The following is a 20,240-nucleotide window of genomic DNA, read 5'->3' on the forward strand; positions in this document are numbered from 1 at the left end:
CAATTGTATAAACTACACCTCCAAGTGTGAATTACAATTAAATATTCTTTTTCATTATTCCAATCAAATTTAGTGGACATAATGTAACAAATACTTAAAGGATATAAAATATTTAAATAATTGAACCAACCCAAACATAAAGGACCACTTCTAATAATTTGTTGGATTTTTCCTTAATGGGGTTTTGTTTTTTCCTTTTTCCACTGCTAAACAAAGAGAGTGTGTGATCTCTTCAGTTGGTTTTAATCACACATAGATAAAGTGTAATCCCCTTCCTTTCTTTCTTTCATTATACTTATCTTTTTCTTCTTCTTCTTCTCTTTGTTTCTCTTTAATATTTTAATTTTATTTTTCAAGTAAAACAAGAGAAGAGAGAGAGAGAAAAAAAGGTAAAACAAGAAGTGGAAAAAAGACTAAATCTTTACTGTGTTATATAGTTATACAAATGAGGGTTGCTTTGATGGATCTATAGATCTAACACTTTGAGACTCACATGTATTGTTATGTTTTATTCAGATCTCAGTCATTATCACTTTGAAGGGATTCACTTACTGACCACAAAAAGATTAGCAGAATAAGGCTTAATCACACTACACAAAGTCTTCTTTGTTCTATATTTTCAGCAGGTATTCTACAAAGCTGTAAACTTTATGTGATTTGGGTGTGTTTTTAATGTTGTTTTGTTCATTTTGGCATGTGGGGTTTAACTGATTTTTGCCTGTGCACTGTCATTGCTGATGTTTTTTTTTTTTTTTTTTTTTCATATCTTGGAAATTACTAGGTTGTCATTTATGCTTAAGTTTATTCTTTGGAGTTGAAATTGGGAATTTTCTGTTTTTTCTGCACAGATTTGCCTTTCTCATTGGTTAAAGCTATGATCTTTATGCAACTCTATGATTTCTTGAAGTAGTTGAATAGCTGAACTTCTTGTTATATGCTTCTTGGGTGTGTTTATAATGTTGTTTTGTTCATTTTGGCATGTGGGGTTTAACTAATTTTTGCCTATGTACTGTCATTGCTGATGTTTTTTTTTTTTCATATCTTGGAAATTACTAGGTTGTCATTTTTGCTTAATTTTATTCTTTGGAGTTGAAATTGGGAATTTTTCTGTTTTTTTGCACAGATTTGCCTTTCTCATTGGTTGAAGCTATGATCTTTTTGCAACTCTATGATTCTTGAAGTAGTTGAATAGCTGAACTTGTTGTTATATGCTTCTTGGGTGTGTTTATAATGTTGTTTTGTTCATTTGGGCATGTGTGTTTTAACTTATTTTCTCCCTATGTACTCTAGTGGTTAGTTGCTTCTTGTCATTGCTGATATTTTAGTTGTATCTCTGAAATAGGTAGGTTGTCGTTTATGCTTAATTGTATTCTTTGGAGTTGAAATTGGATTTTGGGAATTTTTTTTTCTGTACATATTTGTTTCTCATTGGTTAAAGCTATGATCTTTCTGCAATTTTATGATTCTTGAAGTAGTTATATAGCTGAACTTCTTATTATAAAATTCTTGGGTGTATTTTTAATGCTGTTTTGTTCATTTTGGCACGTGTATTTTACTGAGTTTTGGTCTGTTATACTGTATGGGGTAGTTGCTTCTTGTCATTGCTGATATAATGATATTGTTTTCATATCTCAAAAATTATTAGGTTGTCGGTCATGCTTAATTTTATTCTCTGGAGTTAAATTGGGTTTTGGATTTTTTTATTTTTTTTATTTCTCATTAGTTAAAGCTATGATCTTTGTGAAACTATATGATTATTGAAGTAGTTGTATAACTGAATTTCTGGTTATGTGCCTTTTGGGTGTGTTTTTACCGTTGTTTTGTTCATTTTGGCATGCGGGCTTTACTAAGTTTTGGCTGTGCCTTATAGTGGGTAGTTGCTTCTTGTCATTGCTGATATTGTTTTCCTATCTTGGAAATTACTAGGTTGTCGGTCATGCTTAATTTTATTTTTTGGAGTTGAAATTGGGTTTTGGGATTTTTGAATTTTCGGTGAAGATTTGCCTCTCTCATTGGTTAAAGCTGTGATCTTTCTGCCATTATATGATTCTTGAAGTAGTTTTATAGCTGAACTTCTTATTATATGCTTCTTGGTTGTATTTTTAATGTTGTTTTGTTCACTTTGACATGTGGTTTTACTGCATGTGCACTGTATTGGGCAGTTTCTTCTTGTCATTGCTGATATTGTTTTCATATCTTGGAGATTATTATGTTATCTGATATGCTTAATTATATTTGTTGGAGTTTGAAATTGGGATTTTGGAATTTTCTATTTTTCTGTGAACATATTTGTTTCTCATTGGTTAAAGTTATGATCTTTTTGCAACACTGTGATTCTTGAAGTAGTTGTATAGCTAAACTTCTTGTTATATGCTTCTTGGGTGTGTTTTTTAATGTTGTTTTGTTCAGTTTGGCATGTCGGTTTTACCGAGTTTTGGGTGTTACACTGTATTGGGTAGTTGCTTGTTGTCATTGCTGATATTATTTTCATATCTCCGAAATTGCTACGTTGTTGGTTATGCTTAATTTTATTCTTTGGAGTTGAAATTGGGTGTTTTGGGTTTTTGTATTTTTTGTTTTTTCTGAACAGATTTGTGTGTCATTGGTTAAAGCTATGATCCATCTGCAATTTTATGATTCTTGAAGTAGTTGTGCGGCGGAACTTGTTGATATATACTTCTCGGGTGTGTTTTTACTGTTGTTTTATTCATGTGGGTTTTACTGGCTTTGCACTGTAGTAGGTAGTTGCTTCTTGTCATTGCTGATATTGTTTCCATATCTTGGAAATATCTTGTTTGTCGGTCATGCTTAATTTTATTCTTTGGAGTTGAAATTGGGTTTTTGGGTTTTGGAATTTTTTGTTTTTCTCTGAACAGATTTGGTTCTCATTGGTTAAAACTATGATCTTAAGCAATTTTAGTGATTCTTGATGTAATTGAATAGCTAAACTTCTTGTTATATGTTTCTTGGGTGTGTTTTTAATGTTGTTTTGTTCATTTTGGCATGTGGGTTTTACTTAGTTTTGGCTGTGCATTGTAGTGGGTAGTTGCTTCTTGTCATTACTGATATTGTTTTCATATCTCAGACATTACTAGGTTGTTGGTCATGCTTAATTTTATTCCTTGGAGTAGAAATTGGGTTTTGGAATTTTTTGTTTTTATGTGAACATACTTGTTTCTCATTGGTTAAAGCTATGATCTTTCTGCAACTCTATAATTCTTGAAGTAGTTGTATAGCTGAACTTCTTGTTATATGCTTCTTGGGTGTGTTTTTACTGTTTTTTTTTGTTCATTTTGACATGTGGCTTTTACTGATTTTTGCTTGTGCACTGTATTGGGCAGTTGCTTCTTGTCATTGCTGATATTGTTTTCATATCTCGGAAATTAATGGGTTGTCGGTCATGCTTAATTTTATTCTTTGGAGTTGAAAATGGGTTTTTGGGTTTTGGGATTTTTTTCCCTGTGCTGATTTGTTTCTCATTGGTTAAAGCTATGGTCTTTCTACAACTCTTATGATTCTTGAAGTAGTTGTATTGCTGAACTTCTTGTTATATTTTTGCTTTTTCGTTTGCAGATAAGAGAGTATAATAACATAATTAGGCTGCTCTTGAGTTCCTTTTTTTTGGTCAATTACATTTTGGCCGGTCGGCAAAAAATAATTACATTCGCTAGTCAAATATAAAAAAATACACTATTAAGTATCACAAATGTATATTTTATGTATATTATACATTAATATACAAAAATTATACATTTGTTGGCTATTATTAATTATACTTTATTTTTGGTGTAAACAGGATATGGTGGGTGAAGTAGAATCTTTAGTTGATTTTATAGGACATCTGTAAGCTCTAGTTTTTTTTTTTTGTTGTTTCAGGGTAGTTTCAGCCTACCAAGGGATGTAAGATTATACCTCATCACCATATGATGAGTTTTTTGTGTGAATACAAAGTTACCTTTTACTCAAAAAATTTTTGGTGGACGGCTATTTACGTCAATTTCTCCTCTCTTTTTTTGGCTGTAGGAATTGGAGGTAGGCAGGAGTGAAATGAAATGAGGGATGTTATCAAGGCTGATAAATTTCCTGAGGGCCTGTTGGCGGCCATCGTCGGACCATTCTGTACATGCTGGTTCGGATTCAGCTGGACGACAAGATGGACTTTTTTGGTATAAGGATAGTGGTCAACACTTGATTGGTGAGTTCTCAATGGCAGTTGTACAGGCCAATAATTTGCTGGAGGATCAAAGCCAGATCGAGTCGGGTCCTTTGAGCTTGCTTGATTCGGGCCCTTACGGAACCTTTGCTGGGATATACGATGGTCATGGTGGACCTGAGACATCACGGTATATCAATGACCACCTCTTTCAGCATCTCAAGAGTAAGCATACTAGACCCCTTCTATTAACCAAAGTATTCATTTGCCGAGTATTGAATTGCATCAATCTGTTTGTAGTTCTGAATGGTGTTGCTAAGCTAGTTAAATGCTATTCAGTATATTATTTACAAGGAAAATGCAAGGTTATATTCCATATGGAATTTAAAATAGGGGTAATTACCTTTTTGGACCGTTCTAGAATATAATAGCCAGCAAATGTATATGTAATGTATATTAAGCAAAAATATACATATAATATGCGTATTGTATACACAAATATACATATCATATACATAATCGGTGTATATACTATGTATATTTTGGTTAGCGGCCGTAATTAATTTTGGCTTACGGGCCAAAAATGAAAAAACCCTTTGAGATATCTACTATATTAGATTATTTGCCATTTAAGTTTGTAGTTTGGATTAATTAGTCTGCAACATTTAACTTGTAGGGTTTGCAGCCGAACAAAATTCTATGTCTGAAGATGTGATACGGAAAGCATTTCAAGCTACAGAAGACGGATTCTTTTCTGTGGTTGCAAAGCAATGGCCAATGAAACCGCAGATGGCTGCTGTAGGATCTTGCTGTCTGGTAGCGGTTATCTGCAATGGTACCCTTTATGTTGCTAACCTTGGTGATTCCCGAGCTGTTTTGGGAAGACTTGTGAAGGCTACGGGGGAGGTTATTGCCATCCAGCTTTCAGCTGAGCATAATGCAAGTTTTGAATCTGTCAGACAGGAGTTGCATGCAATGCATCCGGATGACCCGCAGATAGTGGTATTGAAGCATAACGTATGGCGTGTAAAGGGTCTGATTCAGGTATATCTCTCAGAATATGGTTAGCTGTGCTCTAATTGTTTTTTTTGCCTGGATAGAGTAGCTTATATGGTTTCTAATTCTTGCAAGAAATTGACAAAAATGGTCCCTTATGTTTGAGGGTAGGTTCAAAATAGTCCCTTAAGTATGCACTTAATAGTTTTGGTCCTTTAAGTTTGTCAAAAGTTCTCACCTTTAGTCTCTGTCAATTACTTGTCAGTTAGATTTGACGGAGATAATGGAAAAGAGATACTTAACTACAAACACCAAGAAAGTCCCATTAAATCCTAAATACGCAACACAAAAAACTACAGTAGATACTAAAAAGATATTTAAAAAAAACAGAAATTACTCCTCAAAAAGCTGCACAAGATTGTAGAAATAAATTAAAAATAGCTAAAACTACAAAAATTGTGCCTCTAAATGTGATTTCCAGCGACTTTTTTTTCTCAAAGGGACTATTTTGAACCTACCCTCAAACATAAGGGACCATTTTTGTCATTTTCTTTAATTCTTGTTATTAGTATCTCGGAGGGAGACATATGGTTAGTTCATCTTGAGAATTCAAAGCATTTTATAGTCATTCTTAATTGGTCACTGCATGCAGTTACTTGTGTGTCATCTATCCTCTAGTCTTAGCAATGAATACAATGACAATTATTTGGCACTCTTTTATCTGCATTCTATCAGATTCTATTATACATGCAGGGTATTTATGAGCCGTTTTCTCCTATTTTAAGCTGGCTTTTGACTAAGATAGGCGTTTTAGATTCCTTGCACCAGAAGAGATTAAAATCTTTCCTTCATTCCTTATATTGACTGATATTTTTGATATTCTAAACTCGTTTTGCTTCTCTATTTGTATGCTTTATTAAGGGATTGATGGTGGTTCGCAATGACACAAAGTTATTAGTTGATCTATTGCTCACCACTAGTTAGTCTCCTGTTTCTAGCAAATTTATCTGCAATTCCCAGAGGAGCAAACAATCATATTTTTTCTTTGATATTTTCATTTAAGTGCAATCAGACTCTGTACAGTCCACAGTTATTCATGATACTAGAAGCTAATTCAAATTAAACCGTCAAAAGGTGGAGTGTCAACTTAATTAGAAGATCATGAACAATCACTTTTCTTATTTGCTATGCTGACTTGATGTGTACTCGTGTGATCAATGCTTTATATACTTTACATGGATTCAGTACCTTATAGAAATGGGAGTCTAAGCTTATTTTGACTTTTAGCTTGTGTTCTCACCTGGCTATTCCTAAAACCATGGATAATATGGATATCCATATTATCTTTCGATTAACCCATTTTTTTTACCCGTGTTAAATATGGACGGGTAAGATATTTCATCCGGTTTTGTTTAACCCTTTTTCGACCCACCCGTATCCGTTCCGACCCGTCCGTTTGCCAATCCTACTGGTTCGCAGTGACTCAAAACTTTTAGTTGATCTATTGCTCAGCACTAGTTATTTTCCTGTTTCTAACAAATTTATCTGCAAATTCCAGAGAAGCAAACAATTATCTTTTTCTTTAAAAGTTTCATTCAAGTGCAATCAGACTCTGTATAGTCCATATTAGTTCATGATAATAGAATTTAATTCCAATTAAACCATCAAAAGGTCGAGGCCAACTTAACCAAAAGACTATAAACAATCGCTTTCTCATTTGCTATGCTGACTGGATGTGTATTCATGTGATCAATGCTTTATATACTTTACATGGATTCAGTACTTTATAGAAATGGATTTGCTTGTTTTCTGGCATCAAGCTATGTGAGTTTTAATTTGAATTCATCTTGCAGATTTCGAGATCTATTGGTGATATATACCTTAAAAAGCCTGAATACAATAGGGAGCCTTTGTACGCGAAGTTTCGGTTGCGTGAACCTTTTAAAAGGCCCATATTGAGCTCTGATCCATCAATGACTGCTCAAGAACTCGAACCGCATGATCAATTTCTCATATTAGCTTCTGATGGTCTCTGGGAACATCTTAGCAATCAAGAAGCAGTTGATTTAGTACAAAATAGCCCCCGAAGCGTAAGATCTTTGACTATATATGATACTTCCCTCCCCCCTCTTCCCTTTCTTTTTTTGTTTATATTCCTTTTGCGCATATGAAGTTTACAACTGCAAATCAACTCTAAGGGGTCATTTGATTGCTGGTTAAGAAGTAAATTATTCATGTATTAAAACCAGCATAATTAGTACCATGTTTGGTAGCGTTTTAGTTGCTATGTATAGAATTCAGCATACCAAGTACCGTGTTTGGTTACCAGTTCACAATCCCACATAGCTAATACATGTATAAGTTATGAGGGACAACAACAACATGCCCAGTAGAATCCCACAATGTGGGGTCTGGGGAGGGTATAGTGTACGCAGACCTTACCCCCACCTTGAAAGGTAGAGGCTGTTTCCGAAAGACCCTCGGCTCAAGAGAGAAAACAAGAAAACAAGGCAAAAAGTCAGATAGGGACAAGCATATCAAAAACAATATGAAAACGAGGAATAACAACAGCGAGAAAGTCATGATAGAACTTTCTGGAAAGAAAGGAGCATTAGCTACCATAGATATATAAGATAATCAAAGTAGAAGGCCCAACAAATATAAGCAAAAATCAAATGGCAATAAACGAATGAGCAAAACTAAGACATGAATAACTATGTATAATTTCATGCAGGGTAGAAGATGGAATAACTAAGACATGAATAACTAATCTCTATATTATTAATACCTACGTAACTCTAACCAGCACCAAAATGATCCTTAATAGAATTTTGTTGCTGGCTTTAGGTAGCACACATCGAAAGTCTTAAATAGTGTAGATGAAATGTTTCGTGGAACTTTCAAAAATTATGTTTTCATGAGCTATTCTAGCAAGTTATGATGTACTGTTTATTTTTTCTTTCTTGGTGATACTATCTCAAAATGCATTGAGGGATATATTTCTTGTTCTCAATATCACATCGATATTGTTGATATGGCTCCTGGTATTCACTTATTAGCAAACTCGTGTAAAGAGCTCAAGTAGTTTCGTGATTGACCACATTTAGAAAGAATAACACTTTTAGATCCCTCATTTGTAGTCTATGAAAGGCAAAAATATATGTTGCATGACAGCATGAACACGTCTTGATAAGTACTTTAGCTTTGTCTATTCTTCTTTCCATGTTTCTTTGGAGTATAAACATAGCTCGTTACTAGGGCCTCTGCTATTGAATGACGTGTTATTCATATTATACAGACACGGTGTTTAGATACTCCTGAGATATACAGCACTAGTATAATAATATCCAAGGCTAGGTAACTTGGTATTTCAACATTTCCCCTTGCATTTTATTGCTGCCTCTGTTTCAATGTATGTGTTTTAGTTTGACTAGACACGAAGTTTAAGAAAGTAAAGAAAACTTTCGAATCTTGTGGTCTTAAATATGTCAGGTAGGATATTGGATATCAAAGAGTGACTAAATATAGAAAGTGACATTCTTTTTGAAGCAGACTAAAAAGGGAAGTAAGGCATAAATTGAAACGGGGGAGTAGGAGATAAAAAGTGGCCGCAAGGAGGAAGAAAGAGTTTTAGGAGTGCAAATCCATAAAAGAATATACCAAATTAACAAATCAAAAATATTGTGTGTAGTTATGTGAAAATAAGATTGTTCAAGTAAATTGTTTTAATCCTAGAATGGATGAGTCAGTGTTTTATATCCCTGCCAAATTCTTGTTTGTACAATAACATACCCAGTGTAGACCCCACTTGGGTGTAACCCCACAAGTGTACCACCACCGCGTGGAGATAGAGAGGTTGTTTCCGATATAGTCTTTAACTGTGTGGCTTTCCAGCATGAAGGTAATTGAGGCAATTCTGAAGGGATAAAAATAGTGAAAAGGGATAAATATTACTCCCTCTGTCCCAATTTGTTTGACACTTTTCGCTTTTCGAGAGTCAAACTTCTTAATTTTGACTGTGTGTTTGAACATAGAATCTTTAGATTTTTCGAAACAAAATTTACATGTTTGGAAACTACGTAAAAAGTATATTTTAAGTCACCATAATTAATAATTTAAAATATTTAAAAGACATGTGAAAGAATTACGGTCAAAGAACAACTCGTTTGACTCTCGAAAAGCGAAAAGTGTCAAATAAATTGGGACGGAGGGAGTAATGTGTTTACTCTTGCACTTATTGATAGCAATGACGTGTTCTTAATTTTCAAACCTTCAGGGAAGTGCTCGGAGGCTTGTAAAAACTGCATTACAAGAAGCAGCAAAGAAAAGGGAGATGCGGTATTCTGATCTAAAGAAGATCGATCGTGGTGTTAGGAGGCATTTTCACGACGATATCTCAGTCATAGTTGTGTTTCTAGATTCAGATCTTGTAAGTAGGGCGAGCTCGTTGAGGGGCCCCACTTTATCTCTGAGAGGAGGTGGTATGAATTTTGCAGCAAAAAGTTTGGCTCCCTGTGCCGCCACTCCCATATAAATCGGTACCACTTAAAACTTTTTACTCTGTTGTATCTCAAAAAACTACCTTGTGAGAGACTCAAAAAACGATAGAAGGTGCACTAATTTATTCTTTTGATGTACGATGTTATTATATTTAACTTTGGAACAGGTGCCTTGTTTAGTTTTCAAGCAGCAAAGAAGAACGAAAGAATTTACTGTAGAGATTCTTTCTCGAGTATGAACGTGTCATGCTTTGGTTCATATTCCTCGCTTACTTGCACCCTTTGATTTTTTTAGTTTCATCTTGTAAATGGTGTAAAACTGAAGCTCCACAAATGAAGATTTATTCCACTGTCTATAACTCTATTTATTTTCTTTCCATTTCCTCGTATCGTAGTTTCATTGTACTTGGTGTCATCATCGATACCTCAGAATCAGAAAGACAGTAGTAACAGTGGATGTTATGTACTTGTTGGCTATCAAAGCATTTTGTCCTATAGCAAGTATTTTGCTTGTTTTTGGAGATTGATTCTTGAATGTTGAATTTTGAACACTGATAAGATGGATAATGTTGATTTTCCTGGTGAAATCTATGTTATTACCAGAGCATCTATTTTTTACTACTAGCAGTTCCAGAAGTGACAATGTCCGACAATGTAATGGGCTATATTATGACTACACAGACAGGTAGAGACGGACTTAGAATTTTTGAGGTTTTGATTCTTCAAAAACATTGGTTCAAATCATAATATTTATGCTAATTGTCAGAGTCCCTACCCTACAAAGGTAGGGTTAAGGTCTGTGTACATCTCATTCTCCCCAACTCAGCTTGTGGGGCTACATGGGTATTTTGTTGTTTATAATTGTCAGAGTTCAAAATAAATATATTTTGTAAGGTTTTTTGTTGGAGTTTTTGGTTGTTGATTAATTATCTAGTCAAGATTTATTGTAGTTCAAAATCAAGATTTCCAATCTGAAGAGGAGTAATTATTTTTTGGGAGTACTTACTATGTACATGCCCTTTCTCAACGCATTTCTTTAAACAAAGACTCCGTTTTTTTTCTCTTTCCTGATGATAGATAAATCTTTCTCAGAACATGGAGTGTGAATGAAATCCATGTTTGAATTGAAATTGAGATACTAATGCATCCCATGGTCTAGACATCGATTTGATTGCTGTTTTACGAAAGCACCAATATCCAAGTCATTATCAAGTTTTACCTCCCATTATGTACTGTATTGTAATAATTCTCTAAAGCAGTTTACATCAAAACAAACACGGGTAAAAGGTTAAGAATGCCCCTTGACTATGTGAAATGTATCAATTTTGCTCCTTGTTAAAAAAGTATCTTGTTCCTACCTAAGTCGTGAGCAAAGTGGTTCGATTCAGCCTTTATGGGATAAATTCTAAAGCAGTTTACATCAAAACAAACTGGGATAAAGGGTTAAAAATGCTCCTTGCCCATGCGAAATGTATCAAATTTGTTCCTTGTCAAAAAGGTATCTTGTTCCTACCATAGTCGTCACCAAAGTGGCTCGATTCAGCCTTTATGGGCTAACGGTAACAACTTCAACATATCTAGTGTAATTTCACAAGTGGATTTGAGGAGGGTAGACTGTACGAAGACCTTACCCCTAATGTAGATCTTTCGCAAAGTTCAAGAGTAAATTTGACCTCCCTCACCCCACCTCCCCCCACTTTGTTTTTCTTATCACCCAATGCTTTTTTACCCCCTCCCCCTTTACCACCCATATATTTCAGGGGTCATTCTATGGTATGGTTCAGGGTCCATTCTATGGTATAGTTCAGACTTCAAAGTATAAATCAAGTATTAATATGATTGGAGTTAGCACCTATGTTGAGGATAGCTTTCAAGATGATATCAAGTCAAAGGAATGTTTCAAGAGGTAAAGGAGTAAGTCTAGAAGAAGTCCAAAGCAGCCTATTTTCAAAAAAGTTACCTAAGGCTCATGTGATCATGTGTGTAATTTAACTATTTTTTTTTTAATTATAAATAGCAACACTTAGGCTCATTTTAGGAGAGGAAAGACTTGATGAATGATGAAATGATGCTTATGAAGAGTTTTGCCTTTAGCTTTATTGTTATTTATAGCCTATCTTAGAGTTTATCTGTTTTCTTTAGCAATCTCTACTGAATTAAACCATAGTGAGGTGATTCTTGTATGAGTTCTCTATCCCTGATTGTTTCTTAATTTAATGTAAATCTAATTGGTGTCTAGATTTCCTTTGGATATCCTTGAAGTCATTTAATCGCTTTCTGATTACTTGATTCATTCCTTCTTTGTAGCTATACTTGGTTAATGATTATTGTTAATTAAAAAGTGTACAACTAACTCATAGTGTGCTTGTTAATTTCTAACCCTATTCCCTATTCTACATATCTTCTACTTGCTCTCCATATTGATATTCGTAATGTTCTTGGAGTTGGTTAAATTTATAACCTGTTCCTTGAAATTTGTGAGTCGATTCGTATTAGGTATCGACTTCTATTCTTGGTATATATTTGACTTAAAAATAATAGTTGTCGTGCAAATAATTTGTTCTATGTGAGAGAAATTGAACTCAACGATATAAATCATTGCGTTTATAAAAAAAAAATAAAAAAAAAGGAAATGATTATATCAAATCTCAAATTTAGCAAATGGAAATCAATTTAGAAATTTATATATCTTCTACCAACTAATCGTAAATGAGAAGGTTCATTTTACTTTTTCATAAATGTATACATTAATATCATAGAAAATAAGTAATTATTTGGATACAACAAAGTGGTTGTTCTATTTTCATGTTATCATATGAAACTTGTTACGACAAATTACTTGTTGCAGCATGTTCCTGAAATTTTTATGGGAAAAATGAGTAGATTTGGTTTAAAGTGAAAGGCAATGTTGATGTCTTTGGTTTTCCCAGAAACTTTTTTTCATAATTCAGAAACCAACTCCATTTTTGAAATAAGCACTTTGGCTTAAGAGTAAAGAAACACTTTTTTTTTTTACACTCTAAGGTCATCCAAAATATATCTAAGCTAAATAACTTAAACGCATAAGTAAAAGGTTTTTTCTCCAATATTCCATTTTTCATTTCATTTTTTTCTTGCAGAAATGCAAGGTAAGGCTGCGTACAATAGACCCTTGTGGTCCAGCCCTTCCCCGGACCTCGCGCATAGCGGGAGCTTAGTGCACCGGGCTGCCCATTCCATTTTTCATTTTGTACTCGAGGCTTTCCCTCTGTGCACACAAGTACACGACTAGCATTCTCAACTTATGAACCTCTTGTGGGATGTTGAAAGTTGCAAATTGAGAATGATAAAAGTGCCGTTGAGCTCAAAATCTTAGCAGAGACAAAAATACAGGTAAGTCCTTCTCCTATATCCAACCCTTAGTGACAAAGTTACTCGGTACTTCTGTTGGTGAGATAACAAATATCCTGTGGAACTAATCGCGGTGAATGCAAGTTGGCTTAGATATCACGGTTAGAAAAATAAGTTGTCGAAAACCCCTTAGTGCGGCAACCAGACTGCTACAAACTAGGTAAAAATTCGAAAAGTAGACACATAATTTCGAGTGTGATCAGACAACCAAAAAATCATGCCATTGCCTCTACCCATTCCTTTATATAAAATGAAGATCACTGAACTAACAGCTGGAATGATGCAACCTACCATGCAGTTACTCTACCAAAGAAATATCTAGTTGAAGCCTCTCAACCAAATATTTAACTAAGAAAGGGCCAACAAAGTTTAATAACATAGAAAAACTTGCAGCCTCAAAATAATCCAGCTATGAGGCTGTTTCAATAACAGAAATAAAGGAATTTAGAAATTTATATATTTTCTACCAACTAATCGTAAATGAGAAGGTTCATTTTACTTTTTCATATATATACATTAAGATCATAGAAAATAAGTAATTATTTGGATACAACAAAGTGGTTGTTCTATTTTCATGTTATCATATGAAATTTGTTACGACAAATTACTTGTTGCAATATTTTCCTGAAATTTTTATGGAAAAATGAGTAGATTTGGTTCTAAGTGGAAGGCAAAGGTTTTGTGATGTGTTTGGTTTTTCCAGAAACTTTTTTCGAATTCAGAAACCAACTCCAATTTTTAAATAAGCACTTTGGCTTAAGAGTAAAGAAACTTTCTTTCAAAGTTGGTTTTTTTTTTTTTTTTTTTTTAAAAGCATTTTTATCACATGGTTTTGTCTTCAAAGCTCCTTTTGAGCAAGAACACGTTTTTTTTATATATATATATATATATCTACAAGTAAATCTAGTTAAAATGTGAAATTTTGTGATTTTAAAAATAAGAGAGATTGCCTTCTATAACAGGTAAAAGTGATGTGATAGCTTAAACACATATATAACTTAAACACATAAGGAAAAGGCTTTCACTTCAATATTCCATTTTTCATTTTGTACTCGAGGCTTTCCCTCTGTGCACACAAGTACATGACTAGCATTCTCAACTTATGAACATCTTGTGGGATGTTGAAAGTTGGAAATTGAGAATGATAAGAGTGCCATTTAGGGCTGCGTATTGGGTCGTTCGGTTCGGGTTTGAAAGTTATCGGTTAAACTTATCGGTTATCAGTTTGTAGACATGTTAAACCGTTAAGATATCGGTTACTGAGTTATTGGTTAATCGATTGTTGATTGTTATTGGTTCGGTTATCGGTTTAACCGTTAAGATTTCACACGAAATTTTTTCAAGAACAAAGACGTCATCTTCAAAACTGAAAGTAGCTTCGAACAAACTTATCCAATTGGAATAGGAAGGACGTAAGTAAGCTTGGACCAAAATTATCATAACGTCACTGCAAACTGCCAAACACCAGTGCATATGGAAAATAAGAAACACAGGCATTTATTGTTCGAAACTGCACTTTCACGTAGTCACAAGGAAATCACGTATAGTGCATAAGGAAATCGCCGCTAAGTGAAATCGCCGATAAGGGTTTTCTGAGAGACAAAGTTTCTAAAGTGAGCCCTAATTCTAGTCAAGTGATTTTATCTATGAAAGTGTATAATTATAATTAAATAAATGATTATCGGGTTATTGGTTCACCCGTTAATAAAAGTGGGCAAACCGATACCCCAATAATCATAGAACACCACCCGATACCCGAACCAATAACCCATTAATCCGAACCATTAACCCAATAACTAAATAATCAGTTCGATTTATTGGTTTAACCATTAATTTGCATAGCCCTAATGCCATTGAGCTCGAAATCTTAGTGGAGACAAAAATACAGGTAACTTCTTCTCCTCTATCCAACTCTTAGTGGGCAGAGTTACTCGGTACCTGTGTTGGTGAAGTAGCATGTATCCTGTGAAATTAATCGAGGTGAATGCAAGCTGGCTTGAACCCCACAGTTATAAAAAAACAAATGTTGTTGAAAACCATTTAGTGTGGCAACCAGACTGCTACAAAACTAGGTAAAAGTTCAAAAAGTAGATACATAATTTCGAGTGTGACCAGACAACAAATAACACGCAATGGCCTCTACCCTTTCCTTTACATAAAAATGAAGATCACTGAACTAACAGCTGGAATGATGCAACCTACCATGCAGTTACTCTACCAAAGAAAGATCTAATTGAAGCCTCTCAACCAAATATTTAACTAAGACAGGGCCAACAAAGTTTAAGAACATAGAAAAACTTGCAGCCTCTGAATAATCCAGCTATATCAGGGCTATTTCAATAACAGAAATAAAGGAAAATAGCTAACCGTTGCTACTAAAACTTAAACAATGTTGTTTTTATAATCGTGCTGCTCGGGCCAACTTGCACACCTCGACTAATTTTACAGCGTACCTGCTACCTCCCATCACTACAGGACCGGGTAATTTTCCAAGGAGTAGATAAATAGGAAGAAATCACTCGTTTATGGTCATCGGAAAAAAAAAACAGTTCCAGAATACAAATCCGTCTAGAAGAGGATAAACGCACAGCTTCAGCAGAAAACTCGTATGTTCTTTAAGTAATTAGGTTAGAGTAAATCTATTCTTAGTGACGTGTGCACGAAACATGAACACACTCATACAAAAATACTACTTAGTAGTAGTAGTGAGCGCTATAGCAGCTCAAAATTCTTTCTACAAGATGGTAATCAACTACAATAACCATACTCGAAAGTGCATATTTGCCATTAATTACATAGGTTTCCAGGATCTATTGTATGTGATGACAGACAGAGAGGGAAACCATAACCAGCAAGTATGACGAAATTAAATAACCTTTATAATTATTTACCGAGTATAACCACCTATAGATCCCTTCTGCACAATGGACAAGAGCCATGTCTCAGCAACCATGTATCGATGCACGGTAGGTGAAACATGTGATGACATTGTGGCAAACATCGAACAGTTTCCCCTAGTTGAAAGTCCTGGATACATCAGTAATAACACGCATCAATCAGAATCTTAAGTAATACAAACGAGAAAATGACGAAAGTGGTCCCTTATGTTTGAGGGTATGTTCAAAATAGTCTTTTAGGTTTGCCAAAAGTCAACACTTTTAGTTTCTGTCAAATATTTAACAATTTATGTTCATTAGATTTGACAGAAACATTTGGAAAAAAAGATTTAATCATAAACGCCACGAAAGACCCATCAAATCCTAAAATATGCAATATAAAAAATTGCCCTAGACACCAAAAGATATAAAAGAATTACAGAAATTACATCTCAAAAAGCTACATCAGACTCCAGAAATAAATCAAAAATAGCATAAATTACAAAAATTGTACCTCTAAAAGCGAGTTCTCTTAGTTTCCTTTTTTTTTTTAATAGTTCCCGTCAAATCTAACAGACATAGTTCATTAAATATTTGAAGGAGACTAAAAGTATTAACTTTTGACAAACTTAAAAAATCAAAATTGTTCGGTGCATACTTAAGGGACTATTTTGAACCTATCCTCAAAACATAAGTTACCATTTTTGTCGTTTTATCTACTACATACAGAAAGAGAGATAGCAAATAAATGGTATAAATGTAATTTACCTGTAGGCAAACCGAACACGAGACTCTCTCCCCTGTATCATCCACATTGTTGTCATTGCTAATTATAACTTTGGGGATTTTCTCCACAAAATCTCCAGGCAAACCTTTTGCCCCGCCTGTATCGAAAATGTTAGGCACCTCTTCATACGTAGTTTCAACGGCTCCCATCTGATCAACAAATAAGAAAAAGTCAGCAACTGAAAGGAGTATAAGTCGGTTGGCAGAATTCCAAATGGCTAGAAATTATACTACATGATACCTGACTTTGTACTGCACTAAGCATCGCTGGACCAATCCGCTCACGAACTAGTCTACCACTTAACAGGCTGGCTATTACATCAATCTGTACAGTTCACAAGATCCATCAATTAATCATACACCTAAGAAGAATGAAATATAGCTTGATATTTACATATAATTATTCACATTCTCTTTTTTCTTATTTTTTATGTGCACCTCCCAGGTCTGAGAGATGGATGGAAGACAATATTTTAACTATTGGATCAGGAGGTTGTTTATAATCAGATTAAAGTTCTATGCACTAAGAGTGTAAGAATATGGGAAAAGGTCTAAATATGCAACTGAACTTTGGGAAATAGCCCAAGGATGCCATCCGTCAATAGTCGGAATAAAATATGGTCCTACAGTAACAAAATTGGTCCAAATATGCGCTTATTCACTAACTGCGGAAGCTTTCCAACACATGGTTTCTTTTACAAGAGAAAAGGTTCAAATTTGTCATTGAACTTTGCATAATGGTCCAGATTTGCCCCCGAACTTTGAATAAAGGGCTTATTATTTCCCGCCGTTGGTGAATAAGGACATATTTGGACCAATTTTGTAACAGTAGGGGCATAGTTCACCCCAATTACTGACTAATGGCATCCTTGGGCCGTTTCCCAAAGTTGAGTGGCATATTTGAACCTTTTCCCAAAAAATATTTACATTATCAGGTGCTTAAAAAGCAGTTGCAGGTAAATACATAATAGGCATTAATTAATAACCTGAAGTAAAAGGTTATGGCCTGCTAGAAGAAGTTACATTAGTTTGATGGTGTAAAAATTCTTTACACTGTCAGTATATTTGACTTAAATCCTTGTCAATATACTGTTATCCCGATACTGAAGTTACAAAAGTTACAAAGCTAAACTTCCAAAGGTATCAGCGAGAAAGGAAGCTATGTTGCTTACCAAGTAAAGAAGACATCCAATTCCAGATTCATCGGATTGCCATAGTAACAGAGATGACTCAAAGACCTCAAGAGAGAAAACAGCACCAGAAATGGCTCCGACTGCAGCACCTCTAATGAATCCACTTTCCGTCTCTTGACCTATCAAAGCTCCTGTCATTGCTCCTAACAGGGTGCCCACTGCAAGAACCAATTCCATTCATTACTACAGTCACATTACTACACACGCACAAAGGGAAAAAAAAACACTTCTAAAATTAGAAGAAATAGCTCTTTTTAACATCATCATAAGTTGAAACACAATCACCCACAGAGGCGAATTCAAGATTCGAAGTTTATGGGCTCCTATAGCGACTTCAAGTTAATATATGCAATAATAACTGCATTCACAGTCAAATATTTATAAATATTTAGGAAATTTCTAAGCATAGATACAGAGATTGGGCAAAAGTTCTTGGGTTCATGTAACCCTGTAACTGGAACTGTGGATCCACCCCTGATCACCCACGACACTAATCTGCAAATTGCTATTTCATTCTAATAGGAAATGAGAGTCAATCTTTTACTGCAAATTTACAAGTATCTGTTTTCATTCAGTTATATATTTCCTTGATAAAAGGCTTTTATAGGGACATAAATGATTAAAACCACAAGTTTTAAAAGAATGTATTTTTGTCTTAAACTTTGTGCCGAACCAAACTATGTTAAATAAATTAAAACATAGGGAGTACCTTTTACAATTTTTTATGAAAATCTGAATCTAAAATCAGATGCGAAAGCGGATGGAGAGTATTGGCACCGAGTTTATCTGAACCCGTTACTTTCAACATAAAGTATAAATTTATTTGTAAAAATCCACAAAAAAAGCATCAAATAGTATATATGAACCCACAACTTTAAAAATCTAATAAGTTCAATGCTAAAACCTTAAGGGGTCATTTGGTTCGCGGACAAAGTTATTCCGGATTATAGTCCTGGTATTATAATCCTTGGACTAATTTAACTCATCTCCCAGGTGAGATAAACTAACACCACGTTAAGGTATAAAGTTATCTTGGGTTTAGTTATACCTTCTACCAAACGAACTATAAATTTAACCCGAACTTAATCCTAAAATATCATTATCCCATGAACCAAACGACTACGCAGGATAAGGTGGGATATCCCAGGATTAAATTTGGAATTAATTTTATACTCTGTTTGGTAGGATAAATTTATACCTTCTACCAAACAGAGTATAAAATTAATCTCAAACTTAATCCTGGTTTATCCCACTTTATCCCATTTAACTTTTGTATTATTATATCCCAACTTATCCCATAAAGCTAAAATCCTGAATCCGTCTCTGATTAGACGCAAACTCAATAATACCATACCCAAAAATTCATGGTAAAGACATAATCAACAAGGTGGCAAGATCGACAAGTAAAGGGAAGAAAAAGTCCAATGCAACAATTATCAAAATATATCAACAAAATGAAAAATCAAGAACCTGATACATAATAAGAAAAAAAACAGGAAATCAAGAATTGATAATATACTCACCTAATGCAAAGAAAAAGGTAAATATTGCAGAGAAAACATTGCCAATAATTGTAGAAACAGCAAATCTGAAGAAATATTTGGCTCTATCAATCAAATCCCTCATAGAAAATGAAGATACAATGGTTGAAGAAGGAAAAGCACGAGTTGGATATGGATAAAACTCCATTCTTTTTTTGGTTTTACCAATTCAGTGAATTCTTTTTGGAAAGGGTTGTTTTGTGATACAAATATATATAAGAAATACTAAAACTTAGGGAAAGAAAACAGCTATATACCAATAAATCAATCAATGTATATTTGTATGTGTGCAGTTGTATATATAAAGAGAAGAAGTTAAGAGGGTGATGTGCAGATGAAAAGAAACCACAAATAACCAACTAGCATTTATAGCTTTGTTTCACTGTCTCTCTCTCTCTCATGAGAGAAACTAAAGGGTATAGAGAAAATGAAAGTTTTTTATTTTATTTTCCAATCGATGGTTGGTATCCGTATTAGGGCTCGACTAAGTTCGACGTTGCGTTGGAAAATCTCATACCGCATTGAGGCCTGAATAAGTCTGTATTCGCCCCGGAAAGTTTCATATTGTATTAGGGCCTGACTAAGTCCGAATTTGCGTCGGGGAAGCACATACTTCATTTGGGCCTAACTAAGTCTGAATTCACGCTGGGAAGGTCATACTACATTTGGGCCTGACTAAGTTTGGATTTCCGCCGAGAAGTCCCATACCGTGTGGGGCCCGACTAAGTTTGGGTTCACGCCAGAAAGTCTCATGGTATATTGGGGCCCGAATAAGTCTGAATTCACGCCGGGAAGCAGATACCACA

The 20,240-nt window shown here is 34.5% G+C and overlaps 2 protein-coding genes across 4 annotated transcripts; one reads left to right on the forward strand and one right to left on the reverse strand.

Annotated features, from left to right (window-relative positions):
* Positions 1-223: 223 nt before the first annotated feature.
* On the forward strand, positions 224-10,169 carry LOC132620355 (probable protein phosphatase 2C 60). 3 transcript variants are annotated; one of them, XM_060335022.1, is made up of 6 exons: positions 224-261; positions 517-626; positions 4,024-4,378; positions 4,830-5,197; positions 7,003-7,239; positions 9,426-10,169. In XM_060335022.1, exons 3-6 carry the CDS (start codon positions 4,060-4,062, stop codon positions 9,681-9,683), a joined length of 1,182 nt encoding a protein of 393 aa, XP_060191005.1. In that variant the 5' UTR covers positions 224-261; positions 517-626; positions 4,024-4,059; the 3' UTR covers positions 9,684-10,169. The 3 variants fall into 3 exon arrangements, with proteins under 3 accessions (XP_060191005.1, XP_060191004.1, XP_060191006.1); XM_060335021.1 differs by having other exon boundaries at positions 252-389; XM_060335023.1 differs by lacking the exon at positions 224-261 and having other exon boundaries at positions 396-626; positions 9,426-9,687; positions 9,816-10,169.
* A 5,460-nt stretch (positions 10,170-15,629) lies between these two features.
* LOC132618593 (NEP1-interacting protein-like 1) lies at positions 15,630-19,784 on the reverse strand. The gene is made up of 5 exons (XM_060333625.1): positions 19,417-19,784; positions 17,873-18,051; positions 16,942-17,025; positions 16,683-16,850; positions 15,630-16,065 (listed from the first exon to the last, which is right to left on the reverse strand). The coding sequence occupies exons 1-5, from the start codon at positions 19,580-19,582 to the stop codon at positions 15,943-15,945; spliced, it is 720 nt and encodes a 239-aa protein (XP_060189608.1). The 5' UTR covers positions 19,583-19,784; the 3' UTR covers positions 15,630-15,942.
* Between the last annotated feature and the right edge of the window lie 456 nt (positions 19,785-20,240).

This window comes from Lycium barbarum, chromosome 11, assembly GCF_019175385.1.
Source record: "Lycium barbarum isolate Lr01 chromosome 11, ASM1917538v2, whole genome shotgun sequence".
Taxonomy (NCBI): domain Eukaryota; kingdom Viridiplantae; phylum Streptophyta; class Magnoliopsida; order Solanales; family Solanaceae; genus Lycium; species Lycium barbarum.

Bases quoted from the DNA above. Each gene is read 5' to 3' on its own strand.
- LOC132620355 (XM_060335022.1), top strand. From the start codon at position 4,060: ATGTTATCAAGGCTGATAAATTTCCTGAGGGCCTGTTGGCGGCCATCG. The intron at 4,379-4,829 runs GTAAGCATACTA...TTTAACTTGTAG, and splicing joins CCTCTTTCAGCATCTCAAGA to GGTTTGCAGCCGAACAAAAT. The intron at 7,240-9,425 runs GTAAGATCTTTG...TCAAACCTTCAG, and splicing joins TACAAAATAGCCCCCGAAGC to GGAAGTGCTCGGAGGCTTGT.
- LOC132618593 (XM_060333625.1), bottom strand. From the start codon at position 19,582: ATGGAGTTTTATCCATATCCAACTCGTGCTTTTCCTTCTTCAACCATT. The intron at 18,052-19,416 runs GTGAGTATATTA...TGGTTCTTGCAG, and splicing joins TACCTTTTTCTTTGCATTAG to TGGGCACCCTGTTAGGAGCA. The intron at 16,066-16,682 runs GTAAATTACATT...TGATGTATCCAG, and splicing joins CGTGTTCGGTTTGCCTACAG to GACTTTCAACTAGGGGAAAC.